Source organism: Meles meles, chromosome 2 (genome assembly GCF_922984935.1).
Source record: "Meles meles chromosome 2, mMelMel3.1 paternal haplotype, whole genome shotgun sequence".
Lineage (NCBI taxonomy): Eukaryota > Metazoa > Chordata > Mammalia > Carnivora > Mustelidae > Meles > Meles meles.
The window spans coordinates 169,653,248-169,673,495 of NC_060067.1; the positions used below are offsets into that span (position 1 = coordinate 169,653,248).

Here is a 20,248-nt window from a genome sequence, read left to right on the forward strand (position 1 = left end):
ACACCAGAGAAATGCAAACAACTCTAAGAGAATATTATGAAAAACTATTATGTCAACACATTGGACAACCTAGAAGAAATGGATAAATTCCTAGACACATATTACCTATCAGAACTAAAGCAGGAGAAAGAAAATTTGAACAAATCTATTACCAGCTATGTAACTGAATCAGTAATCAATAAACTCCCAATAAACAAAGTCCAGGACCAAAGCTTCACTGCCAAATTCTACCAACATTAATGGAAGAGTTAATACCTATTTTCTCAAATGCTCCCAAGAAATACAAAGGGAAAGAAAACTTCCATATTCATTCTATGAGGATAGCATTACTCTCATACCAAAACCAGATAAAGACACAATAAAAAAAGAGAACTACAGTCCAATATCTCTGATGAACATACATGCAAAAATCCTCAACAAAATACTGGTAAACCGCATCCAACAAAAATCATTCACCACTGTTAAGTGGGATTTAATATTGGGATGAAAGGTGGTTAATTATTGACAAATCAATGTAATACATCACATCAATAAGAGAAAGGATAAGAACCTTTCAATATCTGCAGAAAAAGCATTTGAACTAAAGTGCAATTCATGATAAAAACTCTCAACAAAGTAGGGTTAGAGGGAACATACCTCAAAATAATAAAGGTCTGATACCTGCAGTCAACATCATCCTAAATGTGGAAAAATTGAGAGCTTTTCCCCTAATGTCAAGAATAAGAAAAGGATGTCGGGTGCCTGGGTGGCTCAGTGGGTTAAAGCCTCTGCCTTCGGCTCAGGTCATGATCCCGGGGTCCTGGGATCGAGTCCCACATCGGGCTCTCTGCTCAGCAGGGAGCCTGCTTCCCTCTCTCTCTGCCTGCCTCTCTGCCTACTTGTGATCTCTCTCTCTGTCAAATAAATAAATAAAATCTTTAAAAAAAAAAAGAATAAGAAAAGGATGTCTACTCTCACTGCTTACTGCTTTTATTTAACACCGTACTCCAAGCTGTAGCCATAGCAATCACACAACAAAAAGAAATAAAAGGCAACCAAATTGGTAAGGAAGAAGTAAAACTTTGGCTATTTGTAGATGTTATACTCTAGACAGAAAACCCAAAAGGCTCCACCAAAAACTTCTAGAATTGATAAATGAATTCAGTAAATTCATAGGATACAAAATCAACATGAAATCTATTTCATTTCTGTGCACCAATAACAAAGTAATAGAAAGTGAAATTAAGAAAACAATCCCACTTACAATAGCATGAAAAATAAGGATATACCTAGGAATAAACCTAACCAAAGAGGTGAAGAAGACCTATACACTGGAAACTGTAACACACTGATGAAAGAAATTCAGGCTGATGCAAAGAAACAGAAAGAGTCCATGCTCTCTTTTCCATTGGATCAGAAGAACTGATGTTGTTAAAATGCCTATACTATCCAAAGCAAATTATACATTTAATGCAATTCCATCAAAATACCAAAAGCATTTTTCATAGAACTACAGTGATCTTAAAATTTGTATGGAACCACAAAAGACTCCAGATAGCCAAAGCAACCTTAAAAAAGCAAAGCAAAGCAGGAGGCATCACAATTCTGGACTTCAAGTTATATTACAAAGCTGTAGTGATCAAAACAGTATAGCACTGGCACAAAAACAGACACATAGAACAATGGAATAGAATAAAGTCCCAGAAATAAGCCCACAATCATATGATCAATGAATCTTCAAAAAGCATGATGTTTTGATAAAAAAGACAGCCTCTTCAACAAATGGTGTTGAGAAAACTTGACAGCAATATGTGAAAGAATGAAACTAGACCACTCTTCTAAACCATACACAGAAATAAATTCAAAATGGATTAAGAGTTAAATGTGAGATCTGACTCCATAAAAGCCCTAGAAGATAACATAGGTAGTAATTTCTCTGACACTGGCTATAGCAACATCTGTCTAGATATGCCTCCTGAAGCAACAAAAGCAAATATAGTCTATTGGGACTACATCAAAACAAAAAGCTTCGGCATAGCAAAGAAATAACCAAGAAAACTAAATAAAAAACCTACAGAATGGGCAAGATATTTGCAACTGACATTTCTAATAAACAGCTAGTCTCTAAAATATATTAAGAATTTATAAAACTCACACCCAAAAAACAAATAATCCAGCTTAAAAAATGGGATAACTCATTCCTGTTTTGATCATAAAGTACCTTTTAACAGCTACTAAAACTAATGTTCCTTAGAACACACTTTGGAAAATTCAGCTGTATATCAATTTATATGATTCTTCAGATAAAGAATATAAGACTTTTCCTTGATAAGTGAGTATGTACATGTATATAATTATATAGAACACTGTGCTCAGCCAGTTCTTCTTGTGCCTCTCCAACCATATTTTCTCTAACTCATTTTTGTCCCATTATTTATTAATGTTGGTACTTCTCAGAGACAGCACTTAGAAATGTTTTCTTTCACTAAGGTCCTTTTCTCAGCAATCTTTACTCATTCTTAAAACTTCATCTGTCATATCTGTAAAATATTTTCCCAGGTATTTATATAGCTCTGACCTCTTTCCTAAGTTTCAATTCAACATTTTCACTTTCCTACAGGACCTTTCCACTCCATTTAGCCTTTTTTTCTTTTTTAAAGATTTTATTTATTTATTTGACAGATAGAGATCACAAGTAGGGAGAGAGGCAGGCATAGAGAGAGAGAGAGGGAGGAGGAAGCAGGCTCCCTGCCAAGCAGAGAGCCCAATGCGGGGCTCGATCCCAGGACCCTAGGATCATGACCTGAGTGAAAGGCAGAGGCTTTAACCCACTGAGCCACCCAGGTGCCCCTCCATTTAGCCTTTATCATCTGTCTCTGAACTTTGTCATATACTCTCTATTTCTAGTAGCAACACCAGTATTTCCCTACTTATTTAGGTTGTGGCCTCTACCTTATCTTTGACTCCTCTCATGCCTTTCACTGCTGTAGATATGGCTTTCACTACTGCTTTATGTTTAGTGTTTTAGAACATTTTATAGTGTCATCCTGAGGATTATAAGAGATTCAATAATTGCTCCTCATATAAAAGAGGAAACTGAGGCAAAGAGGCATGACCAGTGACCCAGCTAGTACATGGAAGAGTTGGAATTCAAACCCAAATCTACCTGATTCTGGATTTGGGGCTCCTGAACACAATGTTCTCTAGACCTGACAAGAGGGACACAGAAGAATTCAGTTCTTGGGTAAACTTCCATGCTCATCCATGGATTGGGCTCAAGATAAGACACTTTCTCATCATCAGGGAAATGCAAATCAAAACTGCAATGAGATATCACCTCACACCTGTCAGAATGGCTAAAATAAACTCAAGAAACAAATTTCAGAGAGGTTGTGGAGATAAAAGAACTCTTGTGCACTGTTGGTGGAAATGCAAACTGGTGGAGTCACTGTGGAGAATGGTACGGTGGTTCCTCAAAAAATTAAATACAGAATTACCATATGATCTACTAATTCTACTAGTGGGTATTTACCCAAAGAATACAAAAAACACTAAATCAAAAAGATATGTGCATTCCTATGTTTATTGCACCATTATTTACAATAGCCAAGATAAGGAAGCAGCCCTAGCATCCATCGATAGATGAAAGATAAAGAAGATGTGGTGTATATAGTCCTCAGACATAAAAAACAAATAAAGTCTTCCACTTGTGATGACATGGATGGAACTAGAGGGTACAATGTTGAGTGAAATAAGGCAGTCAAAGAAAGTCAAATACCATATGCTTTCACTCATGTATGGAATTTAAGAAATAAAACAAATGAACAAAGAAAAAAAGAGACGAAAACCAGACTAAACTACAGAGAACAAACTGGTGGTTCACAGAGGGGAGGTGAGTTAGGGGGATGGGTGAAATAGGCGAAGGGGATTAAGACTACACTTATCAGACGAGGCATCCATCTTCCTCAACAAACACACCCCTGCTAGTTCCCTGGGCACAAGGAAGTGAGCAGAAGCAAAAAGCAGGACGAACGGCCCAGGGTAAGGACTCAAGATGATGAAGCATGACCAAGAGACAAGAGCCCGAAAACCAGCAAGGGGTTTGCAAAGACATGTCACTTGGTCGACAAAGAGATGCCACCCAGAATCTCTTGCTTAATGTGATGACCTTGTTCCCTGCAAATGCTATCAAAGAAAGGGCATTGAGTCATAAAAAAGTAAAAGATGTTTGTATTACTTTCCCGAGTGGCCTGTCACTGGGTGACTTAAAGCAACAAAAACATATTGTCTCCATGTTCTGGAGGCCAGAAGTCCAAAATCTGAGTGCCGGCAGGCCCGTGCTCCCTCTGAACGCCATGTGGGAGGGTGCTCCTTGGTTTCTTCCAGCCTCTGGTGACTCCTGCCATTCTGTGGCTTGTGGCAGCATGACTCCAATCTCTCCCTCTGTCTTCACGTGAGCTGCTTCCCTCCGTGTCTCTTTGTGTCCTTGCTTCTTTTTACAAGAACACTGGCCAATAGACTTAGGGCCACCCTAAACCCAGATGATTTCATCTTAAGATCCTTAACTAATTACATCTAATTACATCTGCAAAGACCCTATTTCTAAATAAGTCTACATTCTGCCAAAAAAAAAAAAAAGACTACACTTATCATGATGAGCACTGGGTAACATAGAATTGCTGAATAACTATACCGTACACCTGAAACTAATGTAACATTCTATGTTAACTATACTGACTTTAAGAAAAAGATACCTTCTTACACCAAATTGCCATTATGCATAATATATATAAAACCTACTGTAACAAATTATAATATATCAAGAATTTGGATTTACAAAAGCATATCCTCATGGGTACATTTATTTGGTTTTTAAAATAACTATAAAAGATTTATTCTCTCCCCTGGTATGAATGTATTTATACTTCATTTTTATTAAATTTCACTATAAATAGGGGTTAATCTACATTGGTCAGGATATGCCTTTAATATTTTAACAAGATCCTAAGTATATTATTTATGAAATTTTCCTAGGAAACCCACTTTTATTCATGAGAGAGAAGTCCAAAAGTGATTACTTTGGGTAGGCCATGAATTCTTATTATCTTAACGAATTTTTCTTGAAATGATACACTTTGAGTCTCATGATGTATATAAATATAGACACATCATATGTACTTGCAAATATTAGTTCCAAATTAAACTCTAAATCCCTAATTTAAAACAGTACCATATGAGCTAACAGTTACTAGAAACAGTTTAATAGTACTTTTTAAAAAATTCATTCTAGCCTGTTATATGTGAGATATATGCAGTCAACTGCTAAACCACTTTCTTCCAATGTGCATATGAAAGAATAAAATTTATCCCCTAAGTTCTGATTCTATAAACCTAAGTTCATGCAGACTGCTATGTAAGGTCACATGGTAGAAAAATATTTATGAATGCTTAATATCAGCGGAAACCAAAAATAAAATTCACATGTAGTTCTATTTAAAAAAACATATTTTGACCCAATTTACGGATAACTTTAGTTAACAATATTTTTAAGTTAAATTCCTAACTGCTGCAGTGAAAGAAAGATCAGTGAAAGTTCAGCAAGAGTAGTACTGTTGGTCTACATAGGGTTAGATATAATTTATCTGTAATAGTATCTCCCAAAGTATGTACCTTGAAACACACTACATTATACTGTTGAAAAGGTTTAGAAAACATTGCAAATTTGATTCCTCTCTTGGATACTGGCATTGTACAAACTCCTGGAAGTTTTGCAGTTAAAAAATATCTTTTTAGCTTATTTAATCTATCATTTCTCAAGTTTTTCAGTATCTTAGTATAATTAGGGTCATTGGATATAAGATTGGAAAACCTTGATCTATGATGATAGGCAAGAGGGATTTAAAACAAGTAGATGGTAGCAAAATCATTTGTATTAGATTCTGGATTATAGATGATTTTATCAGCTTTTCTTTTTGAATGCTATTTTTTAAAAGGATACATAAAAAAGATAATTGTCTCTAGGCAAGGCAACTAGACTAAAAGCAAACAGAAAAAGACATGGGATACTCAGGGTTTACTTAAGGTTTTATATAATGTTATACACTGGTGTGAAATGAGAACTGGCCATGCATATTTAATCCTTCTCTAAGATCACCTCTAAAGCATAAAGAAAGGCAGTAAGAAAAGAACAAGTAAATCATTTATTAAAATGCTGACAGCCAGCATACTCACACTGCCCATTCTAGCTTCTCATTCTTAATAGAGTTGTACAGAGCCTGTAAAGAGAGAAAACAAGATGGAATTATTCTTTTCATTCTGTTCAATATTTTTATTTTTATTTATTTATTTTTTTAAAGATTTTATTTATTTATTTGACAGACATCACAAGCAGGCAGAGAGGCAGGCAGAGCTAGAGAGGGTAAAGTAGGCTCCCCGCTGAGCAGAGAGCCTGATGTGGGGCTTGATCCCAGGACCTGAGATCACGACCCAAGCCAAAGGCCGAGGCTTTAACCCACTGAGCCACCTAGGAGCCCCTCTGTTCAATATTTTTAATTCAGCAAATGACTAAAGCCAAAAGGCTTGACTGAGTTAGCAAGCAATTCCTAAGCCCCTTGTTAGTCACCCTGTTGGTTCTGAAAGATAAGTAATACACAGGTGAAGCAAATAAGCATAGGGTAAACAGCATTTTGTGAAACAGATTTTGCACAAAGTAAAAAATGGCATTTATAAGTAAAGACACACCATACTGTGTTACATTCTACCACAGTAAAATATTAGGATATGATTAAAATTAGACCATGTACTCTATTTTTCTTATTCAAAATATGGTCTTGTAGTTTCACTAGATTGGATACTGAAGTATGCTAACTTTTTTCATTGGCATAATAAATTCAACTGTTTTCATAACATTTTAATGAACAAGATACATGTGAGAGGGACTGAACCTAGGGTATGGAAAAGCATCTCAGAATAATTTCAGAGTTTCTATACCAATGACTTATGCAGTTTTTATCAGTCTAACTTCATAATTGTGCTTTACATTAGTGAGTGTTACCCTGGAAGGCTTGAAGTGGTGGAGAGGGAAGACAGAAAACTTCTTTAGAGCTTTCGTAACGATAATGACAGTCAGCCTGATTCTCTCTGATTCTCCCAGATAAGATCAGATTCTTGTAATCAAGTTGTTCCACTATGACAACCACCCAAGAAAATGCTACTCCACATCTGTGCTTTCTTAATTTTGGGTAAGATGTAAAAGAAAACAGAAATGTATCGCTAAGCTAAAAAACCAACACAACACATACTGAAGAAAAGGATATGTGCATATTAACATTATAATAATGTTGGAATGTTTTCCTTCAAAGAAGGACTTGGAGCAACTCAATTTATCAAAGATTCAGTACAAATATATTTAGGTTACAGATTTTATATTACTTAAGATTTAATTCATGTACCCTTAGCCAGTATTTTCACAAACTCTGTGGGAATTCTGCAGGGTGGCTACAATAATAAGTTTAATCCAGTAGCCACCCAGGCACTCCTACAATAGTAAGTTTAAATACCAGGTAATTATGAAACTAATAAAAATTAGGAGGCATTTCATAATTAACAGGACATGGTAAAATGTATCCTCAAATGCAAAAACTGATAGAACATCAAATTAAAATAAGGGGTAAACTGAGGCACAAAGACCATGCTATAAATTAAATGTTCTTTTTGAGGAACTCAGATTTACTGAAGAACTACAACAACCTATTGTTTAAATGTCTCATGAGGCTGCACTTATTTAGAAGTGCAGAGAGAGCAGATGTCTAACAAGCCTCGAGAGACTCTTGCTGGATAAATGTCTTTTTAATGGGTTCCATGACTTGTATGAGCATTTTAAACCCACAAGTAACAGTTAAGTGAGAAACTGAAAAGAGACAGATCATTAAAGGTTCTTTAATACTACCATACTCAAAATTACCTAGAATAATTTAATGACGTAGTAAAATTTAAAAAATGTATTCATAAAGTAGATATACTTGACAATGATAGCTAAGCATCTAAATATTTTCTAATACATTCAATTCTGTCCTAGAACAAGTTTTTTCAATTTTTTTACCCATGAGAATATTTTGCTTAACAAGGTACTGAGTTCCAAAATAGAAAATTCTTGTTCAGACGCGTATCATGCAATAAAAATCTTTTATAAAGTATTCTGTAAAATTCAACAAACTTGCTATATTGTAATCCTCTCCCAATGTATATATTATAACATGACAAACCTAAAAAGTAGATGTTATCCTTATTGTTTTCAACTGCAAAATTACAAAGGGATTTTCTTGAATCTTTCTGGTGCTTTATAACGACACACTGTTTTTCTTTAAAAAAAAAAAGGAAAATGGGTTTTGGAAATGCAACTAAAACTTATATATCCTTCATCACAACTTCCTATCCTTCTACCCACTTAGCTTAGTTAAGAACTGATTCGTCTTTAAGCCCACAGTCATCCCTTTCATTCTCGTCCATGCTCTATCACATCAAAAAGTCTTGTTATTATCTTCAACTTCTTTGTCCCACTGCCTCTCTAAAAGAGAAACATTGAAACTCTTGACCAATCCTACTCTGCCTTCTCCACATTTACACCCCCTGTATTAGTTAAGGTTTCTTTAGTATTTCAATTAGCAATAATCGCGCCTCGGATAAACCTCATTGGCTACGATACTGCCACTGTGCAAAGCTTCTTTAGTATTTCAAATACAAATACCTAACTCTAGCTATCTTACGCATAAGGGGCAGTTTATGCAGCCAAGTCATAAAAACATGAATGGAGCTGGCCTCAGGGACACAGGCACTTAAAACTCTCCTCCTTAAAACTATCCTCCTTGCTTCTCAACTATTCTCCTCTTTCCACCCCAAACATCTCCACTCCTTGTTTCTTTACTACACAAGAAACATTTCTACAACAAGCAGTACCCATGACATCTTTCATGTCTCTCAACAAGAGAAAACAGTTCTTTCCCCAACTCCAATTTGAAAAGATGCTAATTGGTGTGATTTAGATCACCTGTCCTCCCCATGGACTAATCCATGTGGCTGGAAGATGAGGTATAATGACTGGGCCCCGCCCTGAAGTCAAGGAAGTTGGGGTATGTATTAAAGAAGGGATAGCACTGCCCTAGTCACTAATGTAATCCCCCTGAGCTTTATAGCCTCCCCTATTTATATGTGATTCGTTCAGCACTGATAGTGAAGAATAAATTAAACAAGAGCATAAATTATTGTCACTGAATATTTAGCATCTCAAACTTCAGGAGAGACTTCATTCATGAGCCTCTTTTACTTTTTGCCATCTTTCCTAAAATATATCTGGTGAGGGCATCTATTTTCTCTGCCTTTCTGATGGTATGGAAAGGGGTATCGCACCTCTACCAGGCTAAACCTCTAAAACTGGTCCTGATACCTTCCCTTTCTGTGGTGACATCTCCTCTTTTATTAGCTCCTTTCTATCAGCTGTCAAACATGTACAAGTCTCCCTAAAGCCCACTTCTGTAATTTTTATCACCCTTTGTCCTCAGCCCCTATTTTAGCCAAATTCTGAGAGAAGTTTCTGTAATCCACTTAATGTCTTCTCTTCAACGCAGGCAATCTTGCTTTCATTCCTGTTCCTCCATTAAAAACTGATCACAATAAATGTACCTGCTTCTTTCATGTTAAATTCAAGGCCACTTTTCAGTGTTCCTGTGTCACTTTGCCCGTCTGCAGCACTGAATACTCTCAAATATGTTCTTCCTTATTTTCTGTGACACAATAGAGTCTCCCAAATTTTCTCCTCTCTGGATAATACCTATAACTCACATCTTCCTTATCTTCACTTAAATGTGGGTGAGCCTAAGGGTTTATCTTCAGCCCGTGTGAATTCTTGTGAGCATTAGATCCGTATGTCAGACACACTTGAATGTTTCCAAAGCACCACAAACTCAGTAAAAAGGAACTAAGGCATGAAGATTTAAAAGTGGGAATGTATTCTCAATCTTAGTAAACTGTATCAGTATAAAGTATGTAATTTTTTGAGTGTGGAAACACTATACATAAAGCCTACATAAAAGTGATTTACAAGCCAAGTCAGAATCATGGAACTAGCAGAATTTTTCTATCAACTATTTCATCCAAATACTATTATATTTCTATCACACAATTGAGAAAGTTCCAAGTCAAAGTCATACTTGTATCTGCCTACTAATGGCATAAGGATAAGTCTTTTAGTAATAATGTTTTGGGGATGATTTGTAAAACTCTCAAATTTCCACTCAAGAAATAACAAAATGGGATTTCAGAGCTGACAGGAGCCTTAGAGATCATCAAACAAATTCTTCCTTTTATAGATTAAAGAAAATGAAGTCCAGCGTAATTAACTTCTTTCAAGGTCCTATAGTTATTTCCCACAAACTCTGACTCAGAAATCATATTTTTCAGAAATCAATTGACTAAATTCATTCAACTAACTCATTCTCTCTTATCAACTAACTAAAACTAACTACATTCTCTCCTCCTAAGACCAAACTTTACAGTACCATAAATGCCAAGACCCATGTGAAAAGGTAACAAGGCCTCTCTTAGAATACATTCAATAATGGTGGTCACTGTAATATTCTAAAGGATGAGCTTTCAACAAAAGTCACTGTTGCTAGGACACAAGCTTGAAATGCCTTTGTTGGTGACCATGACTGGTTTGCCACACTGATCCTATAGTCTCAGTCCACTTACAACTAAAGCTATCTGCCATATAAATGGCTGAAACTGGAGTTTTAGACTATAGCTCAGGAAAATAATTTATCCCTGGCTATCTGAGGGGTTTTTGACCTAGCTCCAAGAGAGCAAAGTCTGTAGGCAAACACTGTCATGAAAGGCTGTTAGATCCCACTGGCCATGAACTGACAGCTAGGGATAAATCAACCTTCAAAGACCACAGTGACCTATACGTATTATACACAGTGAGGTGATAAACAGTTGTGGTGGGCTAAATAATGGGCCCTCAGATGATGTCCAGGTCCTAATCCCTGGAACCTGTAAACATTTCTGTATCTAGCAAAAAGACTGAAAATGTGATTAAGTTAATGATCTTGAGATGGGGAGGGTATCTGCGCTGGGTGGAGTCTGTAGAAGATGGAGGAGGGAGATTTAAGAAAGACAGAAGAAGCAAACGCAATGTGAAGATGGATACAGCAGTTGGATACAGACACAAGTGAAGGAATGCTAACTGTTAGGGCCAATTTAATGTTAAAACCTGTTTAACTATTAGGGCCTGCTTAGCCAGAGCAACTCCATATTGCCTAGGTAGCCATATTATTGTTTACATCCATGGACTTCATTCCGGGAATAAATGCCCCAGTAGTTCCTGGTATGGTTCCGGGTATCGATTCCGGGAGTAAATGCCTTAACAATAGAAGTCACGTACCTTGGGTCTGTGGTTATGCCCTATAAAACCAGCCTGTGAGATCGGGAGGGGGTCACTCTCTTCGGAGGCGGCCCTGCCCGGTCAGTCTGACTTCTAATGCTTGGCATAGAATAAAGCTGCACATAACTTTAACTTTGTCTCAGTCTCATTCTCCTGGCCGGTCAGTCTAACTTCTAATGCTTGGCACAGAATAAAGCTTTGCATAACTTTCACTTTGTCTCAGTCTCGTTCCTTTGATAACGGACCCCAACACTAACAACCACTATCAGTTGGAAGAGGCAGGGATTCTCTCCTAGACAAACCAAAAGGAGTACAGCATGTTGACAACTTGATTTCAGACTTCTGGGTTCCAAAATTATGAGAAGATAAATTTCTGTTGGTTTTTTTTGTTTGTTTTATTTTTAAAGATTTATTTATTTGACAGAGATTACAAGTAGGCTGAGAGGCAGGCAGAGAGAGAGAGAGGAGGAAGCAGGCTCCCAGCTAAGCAGAGAGCCCGACGCGGGGCTCGATCCCAGAACCCCGGGATCATGACCTGAGCCGAAGGCAGAGGCTTTAACGGTACAAATGTAAGACAGATATCTGAGTAAAGAAAGGCTGATTTTCAGAAATATTTCCAGAGTCGGTCCCTAGATAAAACATAGTATCTTACACAGTGGCTGACAAAATCAGTCAAAAATTTTTTTTTAAAATATTGATTATTGAACTCCATCCCAGATCTTCTCATCCCACATGTACTGAATCAGATTCCCAGTAGAGAAAATATATAAATACTTCTAAATGCTCTACTCCTGACTTTTATATGAACCTGTTGTTAAAAGCCGCTTTGCAAATTTACCGATCATTTATTTTTTTCTAAAGACTTTATTTATTAATTTGTCAGAGTGAGAAAGAGAGAGCATACACAAGCAGGGGGAGCAGCAGGCAGAAGGAGAAGCAGGCTCCCTGTGGAGCAAGGATCCCAGGACACCCCTGACCTGGGCCTAAGGCAGGCACTTAACTGAATGAGCCACCCAGGTGTGCTTACCAAATATTTATTTAAGTGAAATTCCTGCAGTTTAACCCAGGAGCTAGACAACAGTCAAATGCCTCCATTGAGACTAAACAGGACAGAATGATTCTTCAAATTTGAAGTTCATTAAATTTTAAGAATGAGAAAGCAAAAGTAAATTGCTTAAGTTACAGAGATTAAGGTTTCTTGGTCTAAATTTACTTTTAAGTCTTTGTTCCTAACTTTTGATTGCTTCTCATTGAGATGATAAAATGCAGTTTTATTCACGGCTCAACACCATCGCTGACAGCCCACACATGGTTCTCTGAAGTTTTCCCATTACCATGCATTGTGTAACCTGAGTTTCTCTCTCTCTCTCTCTCTCTCTCTCCCTCTCCCTCTCCCTTCCTCCCACCCCTCCTCACAGAGAGGCACATTTTGCAATCTATGATATTCATGTATTTTAGTTCAATCATCTCTAAACTCCAATGATTTTTTTCCTCTATGTGTTCTTTCAATTATTATAAAAAGGACAAAAGATAAATTGGATTGCTTCCAATTTCCTTTAGTGAGACAGTAACCACAGCGAAATTTGTACCCAGGAAGAATTATGACACCATTAACACGATTAACACCAGGGCTATCTTTTCCAAGGCAAATATCATGCAGATATTCAGATTAAGCAGACTTTTAAGTATAAAATTAAATATGCACTACTCTGGAAATTATTATCAAAGAGAGACTATGTTTGAAAAGACGTTATTTTAAAACTAATGATAAAACTCATAATTAAATGAATTTCAAATTGTTTAGAGAAACTCAAAATATGTTAAGGCAATGGTATTCTATTTTTATTTTCTTTTCTATGCCTTAGAATAATATTGAAAAACTGCATTACCCTCCACATTAGAGGTTTCCCTAAAATCAGTCTTTAGAATGGATTTTTTGTTTGCCCCTTCTATTCCTGGGGGATTTCACGTGTATTCAATGTACCAAATAAGATTATGGGTGAGAGCTATACCTCCCTCCTTTTTTTAAGTGGCAACTGTCAAGTAGAGGCACAGAATAAACAGCCAGAAGCTTTGACCACAGAGCATTCATAGGCAGATCCATTTTAAGGAGAAAGTACTAAAGATGAGTTTCTCAAGATTGATCCCCTTTAAGCCACTTGTGTTCCCGAACCCACTAGACAATTTTCATTTACCTAAGTTTAAAGAGTACTGCATTAAAGAACATATATTTATGAGCAACATCATAAACATTCATCTCTAGTTCTCACCCAGGGTGACAGAAGCATGCTCAATATAAAATAACTTACTTTGTTTTTTTTCCCCATATCTATAGTTAGATCTGTGTTTTGGATCCAGCCACCATGTAAACAGAATCAAAATCTATGTCTTGGACAATTAACTTGAACCTTCTTCTACTGCGGTGCACTTACAAACCCAGTCCACAATGGCAGAAATATCGAACCATTATCTGTCTGACTCAATTGGGTAGATGTGCCAGCAAAAAACCAAAATAGACACTAGAAAACTAATTTTAAAATGCTTTTGTTACTGAAAGAGAATCTGAGGTATACTTAATATGTGTAATTCATCACATAATAAACATTTTTCAGAGTATTCTGTTGGCTGGAGTGACATTACGCTAGGTGCAAACAAATACATTCTGCCTTCAGGGTCCTCTTATGTGAGGGTGACAAAATGTGATGCTAAACCTCACTGAGCTTTACCTAATGGAGAATAAGTCAGCTAAGACAGTCTAACTTAGCTTCCTATTTACAATGTGCAAGATGCTTTTACACACACAGTATCTAATAATCTGATGTGATATTGAATGTATTTTCTTTAAGGAAAAATTTTATAGAAGGAAAACAGCTCCAATCTCTGGATCTAAGGATTTAAAGTGTGGGGTGAGCATCTATCTGATTGATATTAACTTCTTAAAGATTTTACTTATTTATTTGACAGAGAGAGAGAGAGAGTTGATTCTCTAAGCGGGGAGAGGGGAACATGGGGCTTGCGTGATTGCCTGTTGTCAAATGTATCTTTATGAGCTAAAATAGAAACCACCATTCCTTCATTATTACTGAAGGGAAAAGAAACACAGCCAAAGATAATACTAAATAGGCACAAAAAAGATTTGGTGAGCAGTTCTGGAGGTACCACTAAACCAAACATGAAAACAAATAAAACTATAATTCCCAATTTACATTTCTACTAATGCAATACTCCAAACAAATACACACACACATATTTTCATTCATTCACTTTGAAGGATGGGTTGGTCAGTAAGGTATTATGAGAATTTACACAGAGCACATTTCCACTAAAGTGCCTTTTTACAATTGCTTTCCATTTGATTAGCTACTATGTCTTAGGGAAAAGTTCTTAAATATGCTAGTATGAAAAGCACTATTGCAAATGTAAGCAAAAATTCAAATAGTAAATAGCCACTAAGTTTCTTTTTTAAAAATAGAGGTATAATTGTCATATAACATTAGATTAGTTTTAGGTATACAATATAATGGTTCAATATCTGTACTAAGTTCCTTTTTAAGCAACAATTTTAACTAGAATTTTTTTTCTCACTTTCTAAAGCTGTAACCCTAACATAAAAAAGACCATATATGACAGGTGCACAACTAACGTACTACTCAGCAGTGAAAAGGCTCAAAACTTTTCCTCAAGTCAGGAACGAAACAAAGATACTTACACTTGCCACTTTTATTGACCACAGTACTGGAAGTCCCAGCCAGAGCAATTAGGTAAGAAAAAGAAATAAAAGGCATTCAAGTTGGGGAAGTAAAAAAAAGAAGTAAAATGATCATTATTTGCAGATGACATGGTATTACATATAAAAAACCCTGAAGACTCCATCAAATAAAGTACTGGATCTAAGAAAAGAGTTCAATAAAGCTGCAAGATACAAAGTCAATATATGAAAATCTGTAGTGTTTCTATATACTAATAACAAAGAATCAGAAAGAGAAATTAAAATAATTCTACTTTATAATTACATCAAAAAGAATATAATACCTAGGAGCAAATTTCACCAAGAAGGTAAAAGACCTATATAGTGAAAACTGTAAGATATTAATGAAAGAAACTATAGAAGATACAAATAAATGGAAAGATATTATGTGTTCAGGGACTGGAAGAATACCATTAAAATGTCCATTGTACCCAAAGCAGTCTTCCTATTTAGTGCAATCCAAATAAAAGTTCCACTGGCATTTTTCAATAAATAGAACAAACAATCCTAAAAGATGGAAAGAACCACAAAAGACCTCAAACAGCCAAAACAATCTTGAGAAAGAAGAACAAAGTTGGAGGCATCATACTCTCTGATTTCAAACTATATTACAAAGCTATAGTAACTAAAACAGCATGATCCCAGCATAAAAACAGATTTCACAGATCAATGAAATAGAAAGCCCAGGAAAAAATCCACATATATACGATCAATTAATTTATGACAAAGAAGCCAAGAATCTGAAATGGAGAAAGTAAAATCTCATCAATAAATTGTGTTGGGAAAATGGGACAGCCACATGCAAAGGAATGAAACTGGACCACTATCTTATACCATACATAAAATTTAACACAAAAAGGATTACAAACTTGAATGTAAGGCCTAAAATCATAAAACGCCTAGAAGAAAACATAGAGAGTAAGTTCTTTTACGCCAGTATTGGTAATGATGGTTTTGCCTTTCCAAAGGAGCAAAGAGTAGCAATTAGTTAAGTGGTCCTGTATCAAACTAAAAAGCTTCTGCACAGCAAAGGAATCATCAACAAAATAAAAAGGCAACCCACTGAATGGGAAAAATATTTGCAAATCATATATGTGATTAGGGGTTAATATATAAAATATAATATACATAACTCAACAGCAGGAAAAAAATCCAATTAAAATATGGGCAGATGATCTAAATAGGCATTTTTCCAAAGAGGACCTGAATAGACATCCCCCCACCAAAGAGATGGCCAGCAGGTATATGAAAAGATGCTCAACATCACTAATCATCAGGGAAATGTAAATCAAAACCACAATGAATTATCACCTAACACCTGTTAGAATGGCTTAGTATCAAAAAGACAAGACAGAACAAAGGCTGGCAAGGATGCAGAGAAAAAGGAACCCTAGTGCATTGTTGGTGGGAATGTATACTGGTGTAGTCACTATGGAGAACATCAGAGAGGTTCCTCAAAAAAATTAAAACTAGAGATATCATATGATCCTGTAATTCCAGTTCCTGGCATTTATCCAAAGAAAATAAAAAGTACTAATTCAAAAAGATATATGCAGCCCCATGATTACTGCAGCATTATTTACAATTACCAAGATATGGAAACAACCTAGGTATCCACTGACAGATGAATGGATGAAGTGTGGCATATATATGATGGAATATTATTCAGCCATAAAAAGAGTGAAATCTTGCTATCTGATACAATATGGATGGACCTTGAGGGCATTATGCTAGGTGAAACAAGTCAAACAGAGAAGGGCAAATACTGTATGATAAAACTTATATGTGGAATCTAAAACAAAAACAACAAACAAAAAATGGAAGTTTGTAGATACATAGAATAGACTGATGGTTGCCAGACTGAGAGGTGAATAAAATGGGTGAAGGGGTCAAAAGGTACTAACTTCCAGTTACAAAAATAAGTTATGGGGATGTAATGTACAGCATGGTGAATATAGTTCATACTCTACTGCATATTTGAAAATTGTTGAGAGTAGATTAAGTTAAAATTCATCATCACAAGGAAAAAAATGTTCTATAACTATGTAAGGTGATCATTTTATAATATATACAAATATCAAATCATTATGTTGTACACCTAAAACTTATCACAGACAACATGAATTGATAGTAGTTCAAATTATCCTGAACATCACTGAATCTCTATAAACTGTTTCAAATGGATGTCACATAATTCATATTTATTGTATCACTCTATTGTACAATAGCTACAACAAATATTTTATCATAACATACGCTAATATATCAGAGGAAATTTTTAAGTAATCTTTTAAAACTATTTTTTATAACTACCAATATTTTTTCTATAATAGTATAATACATAGTATAAGTATTTATACTAAATAGTATAGTTTCCTTCTTCACTACCAGAACACATTAATTCCTATTATAACATCAATAGTACAGTAAACAGTTGTAACACTTGTAAAAATATAGTCTAAACAAATCTCTTAAAACTATTCACTCGTTCATTCATATACTCAGTCAAATGTTTACTGAGTCTCTAGTACCTATCAGGTTGTCAGGTATTAATATAGGCACTAAAAGTTCAGTGGTGAAAAACACAAGCAAAGAACTTAGATTTAGTGGAGTGGAAACAGACAATAAAGGAATAAGAAAACACAAACACATCAAGATGATTTGTCATTTTCTGGTACACTTCTAGATAATTACCATAAGATATTTAATATAAGTAACTTAAAAGACTAGCTTTCAACAGGATGGACAAGAAAACTTCTATGCAAGGAAATTTAATGAGTAACAAAGAGCAGCTACACAAAGATAAAGGGAAGATAGGTAAGCAGCTTCTTGGTGTAACTGAGCATGATGGGTCTGAAGGCCTGTGGCAAGGGCAAATAGGTAGACAGGTCACACAGGGTTTTTTGACCAGAAAACAAAGAACTTCTGTGTGTGCTGGGCAACGATGGAGGAGAGACCTGCTCTAGTTCATGTTCTTACAGGTCACCCTGGTTTCTGTGTGGAGAAAGAACTAGAAGAGAGCAAGAGAAGTAGCAGAAAGACTGGTGGTGTCTGGATAGAGATGATGTGACCTGGACTGAGGTAATGGCAGTGGCAGATCTGGGATGTATCAGGCTATCTTCCTAAATTATGGGAGAAGGGTGGCCCATTTTTACATGCCTCAAGCACAAATAAAAAGTTGGATAAGACAGTTTTTTTTTTGTTTTTGTTTTTGTTTTTTTTTTAAAGATTTTTATTTATTTATTTGACAGAGAGAGATCACAAGTAGGCAGAGAGGCAGGCAGAGAGAGAGGAGGAAGCAGGCTCCCCACGAAGCAGAGAGCCTGATGTGGGGCTCGATCCCAGGATCCTGAGATCATGACCTGAGCCGAAGGCAGCGGCTTAATCCACTGAGCCACCCAGGCGCCCCGGATAAGACAGTTTTAACGAAAGCACCAGAGATATGCTGTCACCCATTAGTATTTAAAGTCATTTAAACTAAAAATGAAGTAGTTATATTACAATATATTGTTAAAAAAAAAAGGTACAAAAGAGTGCCCATGTATATAAATATAAATATATAAACAGAGGGGGAGTCAAGATGGCGGAGAAGTAGCAGCCTGAGACTACATCAGGTAACAGGAGATCAGCTCGATAGCTTATCTAAACATTGCAAACACCTACAAATCCAACGGGAGAGCGAAGAGAAGAAGAACAGCAACTCTAGAAACAGAAAATCAACCACTTTCTGAAAGGTACGACTGGCGGAGAAGTGAATCTAAAACGACGGGAAGATAGACCGCGGGGGGGAGGGGCCGGCTCCCGGCAAGCGGCGGAGGAACGGAGCACAAAATCAGGACTTTTAAAAGTCTGTTCCACTGAGGGACATTGCTCCAGGGGCTAAACCGGGGTGAAGCCCACGCGGGGCCAGCGTGGCCCCAGGCCCCGCAAGGTCACAGAAGGATCGGGGGTGTCAGAGTGTCGGAGAGCTCGCAGGTATTAGAACGGAGAAACCGGCTGCAAAGACAGAGCCGAGGACTGAACTCTCAGCTCGGGGTTACCTTGAACTGGTCGCGGGCTGGGTGAGCTCGGAGCGCGGCTAGAGGCTGGGGATACGGGAGTGATTGGGTGCTGTCCTCTGGGGGCGCACTGAGGAGTGGGGCCCCAGGCTCTCGGCTCCTCCGGGCCGGAGACTGGGAGGCCGCCATTTTCATTCCCGTCCTCCGGAACTCTACGGAAAGCGTTCAGGGAACAGAAGCTCCCAAAAGCGAACCCGAGCCGATTACTTAGTCCGGCCGCCGGTAAGGGCGGTGCAATCCCGCCTCGGGCAAAGACACTTGAGAATCACTACAACAGGCCCCTCCCCCAGAAGATCAACAAAATATCCAGCCAGGACGAAGTTCATCTATCAAGGAGAAAGCAGATTCAATTCCTAAGACAGCAGAGCAATTCCAGAGGAGGAGAAAGCAAAGCACGGAACTCATGGCTTTCTCCCCATGATTCTTTAGTCTTGCGGCTACTTCAATTTTTTTTTCTTTTTTCAATTTTTTTTTTCTTTTTTCAATTTTTTTTCTTTTTTCTTTTTTCTTCTTCTGCTAAATTTTTTAAAACTTTTACCCTTTTCTTTTTTAACGTTTTTTGACTAGTTCATCTAAATATATATATTTTTTCTTTCTTTTTTATATTTTTTTATTTGTTTTATTTTTTAAATTTTTTTCTTTTCTTTTTTTTTTTTCTTTTTTTTTCAGAACCTGTTTTTTATCCCCTTTTCCCCCCCCACAATTTGGGGTCTCTTCTGATTTGGTTACAGCGCATTTTTCCGGGGTCTTTGCCACCCTATTAGTAGTTAATTTGCTCCTTCATATCCTCTTATCTGGACAAAATGACAAGGCGGAAAAAATCACCACAAACAAAAGAACAAGAGACAGTACCGAAGGCTAGGGACCTAATCAACACAGACATTGGTACTATGTCAGATCAAGAGTTCAGAATGACGATTCTGAACATTCTAGCCGGGCTCGAAAAAGGCATGGAAGATATTAGAGAAACCCTCTCTGAAGATATTAAAGCCCTTTCTGGAGAAATTAAAGAACTAAAATCTAACC

At 36.7% G+C, this 20,248-nt stretch overlaps 1 protein-coding gene and 1 pseudogene across 4 annotated transcripts in view; both read right to left on the minus strand.

Moving 5' to 3' along the window:
• The window catches only part of PSD3 (pleckstrin and Sec7 domain containing 3), a 614,599-nt gene that overhangs the window by 173,761 nt on the left and 420,590 nt on the right, over positions 1-20,248 (minus strand). For all 4 annotated transcript variants that reach the window (XM_045991818.1, XM_045991828.1, XM_045991839.1 and 1 more), the window contains one exon: positions 6,211-6,254. In XM_045991818.1, the coding sequence (XP_045847774.1) occupies positions 6,211-6,254 (44 nt within the window). The remainder of the gene's footprint in view (positions 1-6,210; positions 6,255-20,248) is intronic.
• Positions 8,543-8,700, minus strand: LOC123937693 (annotated as a pseudogene).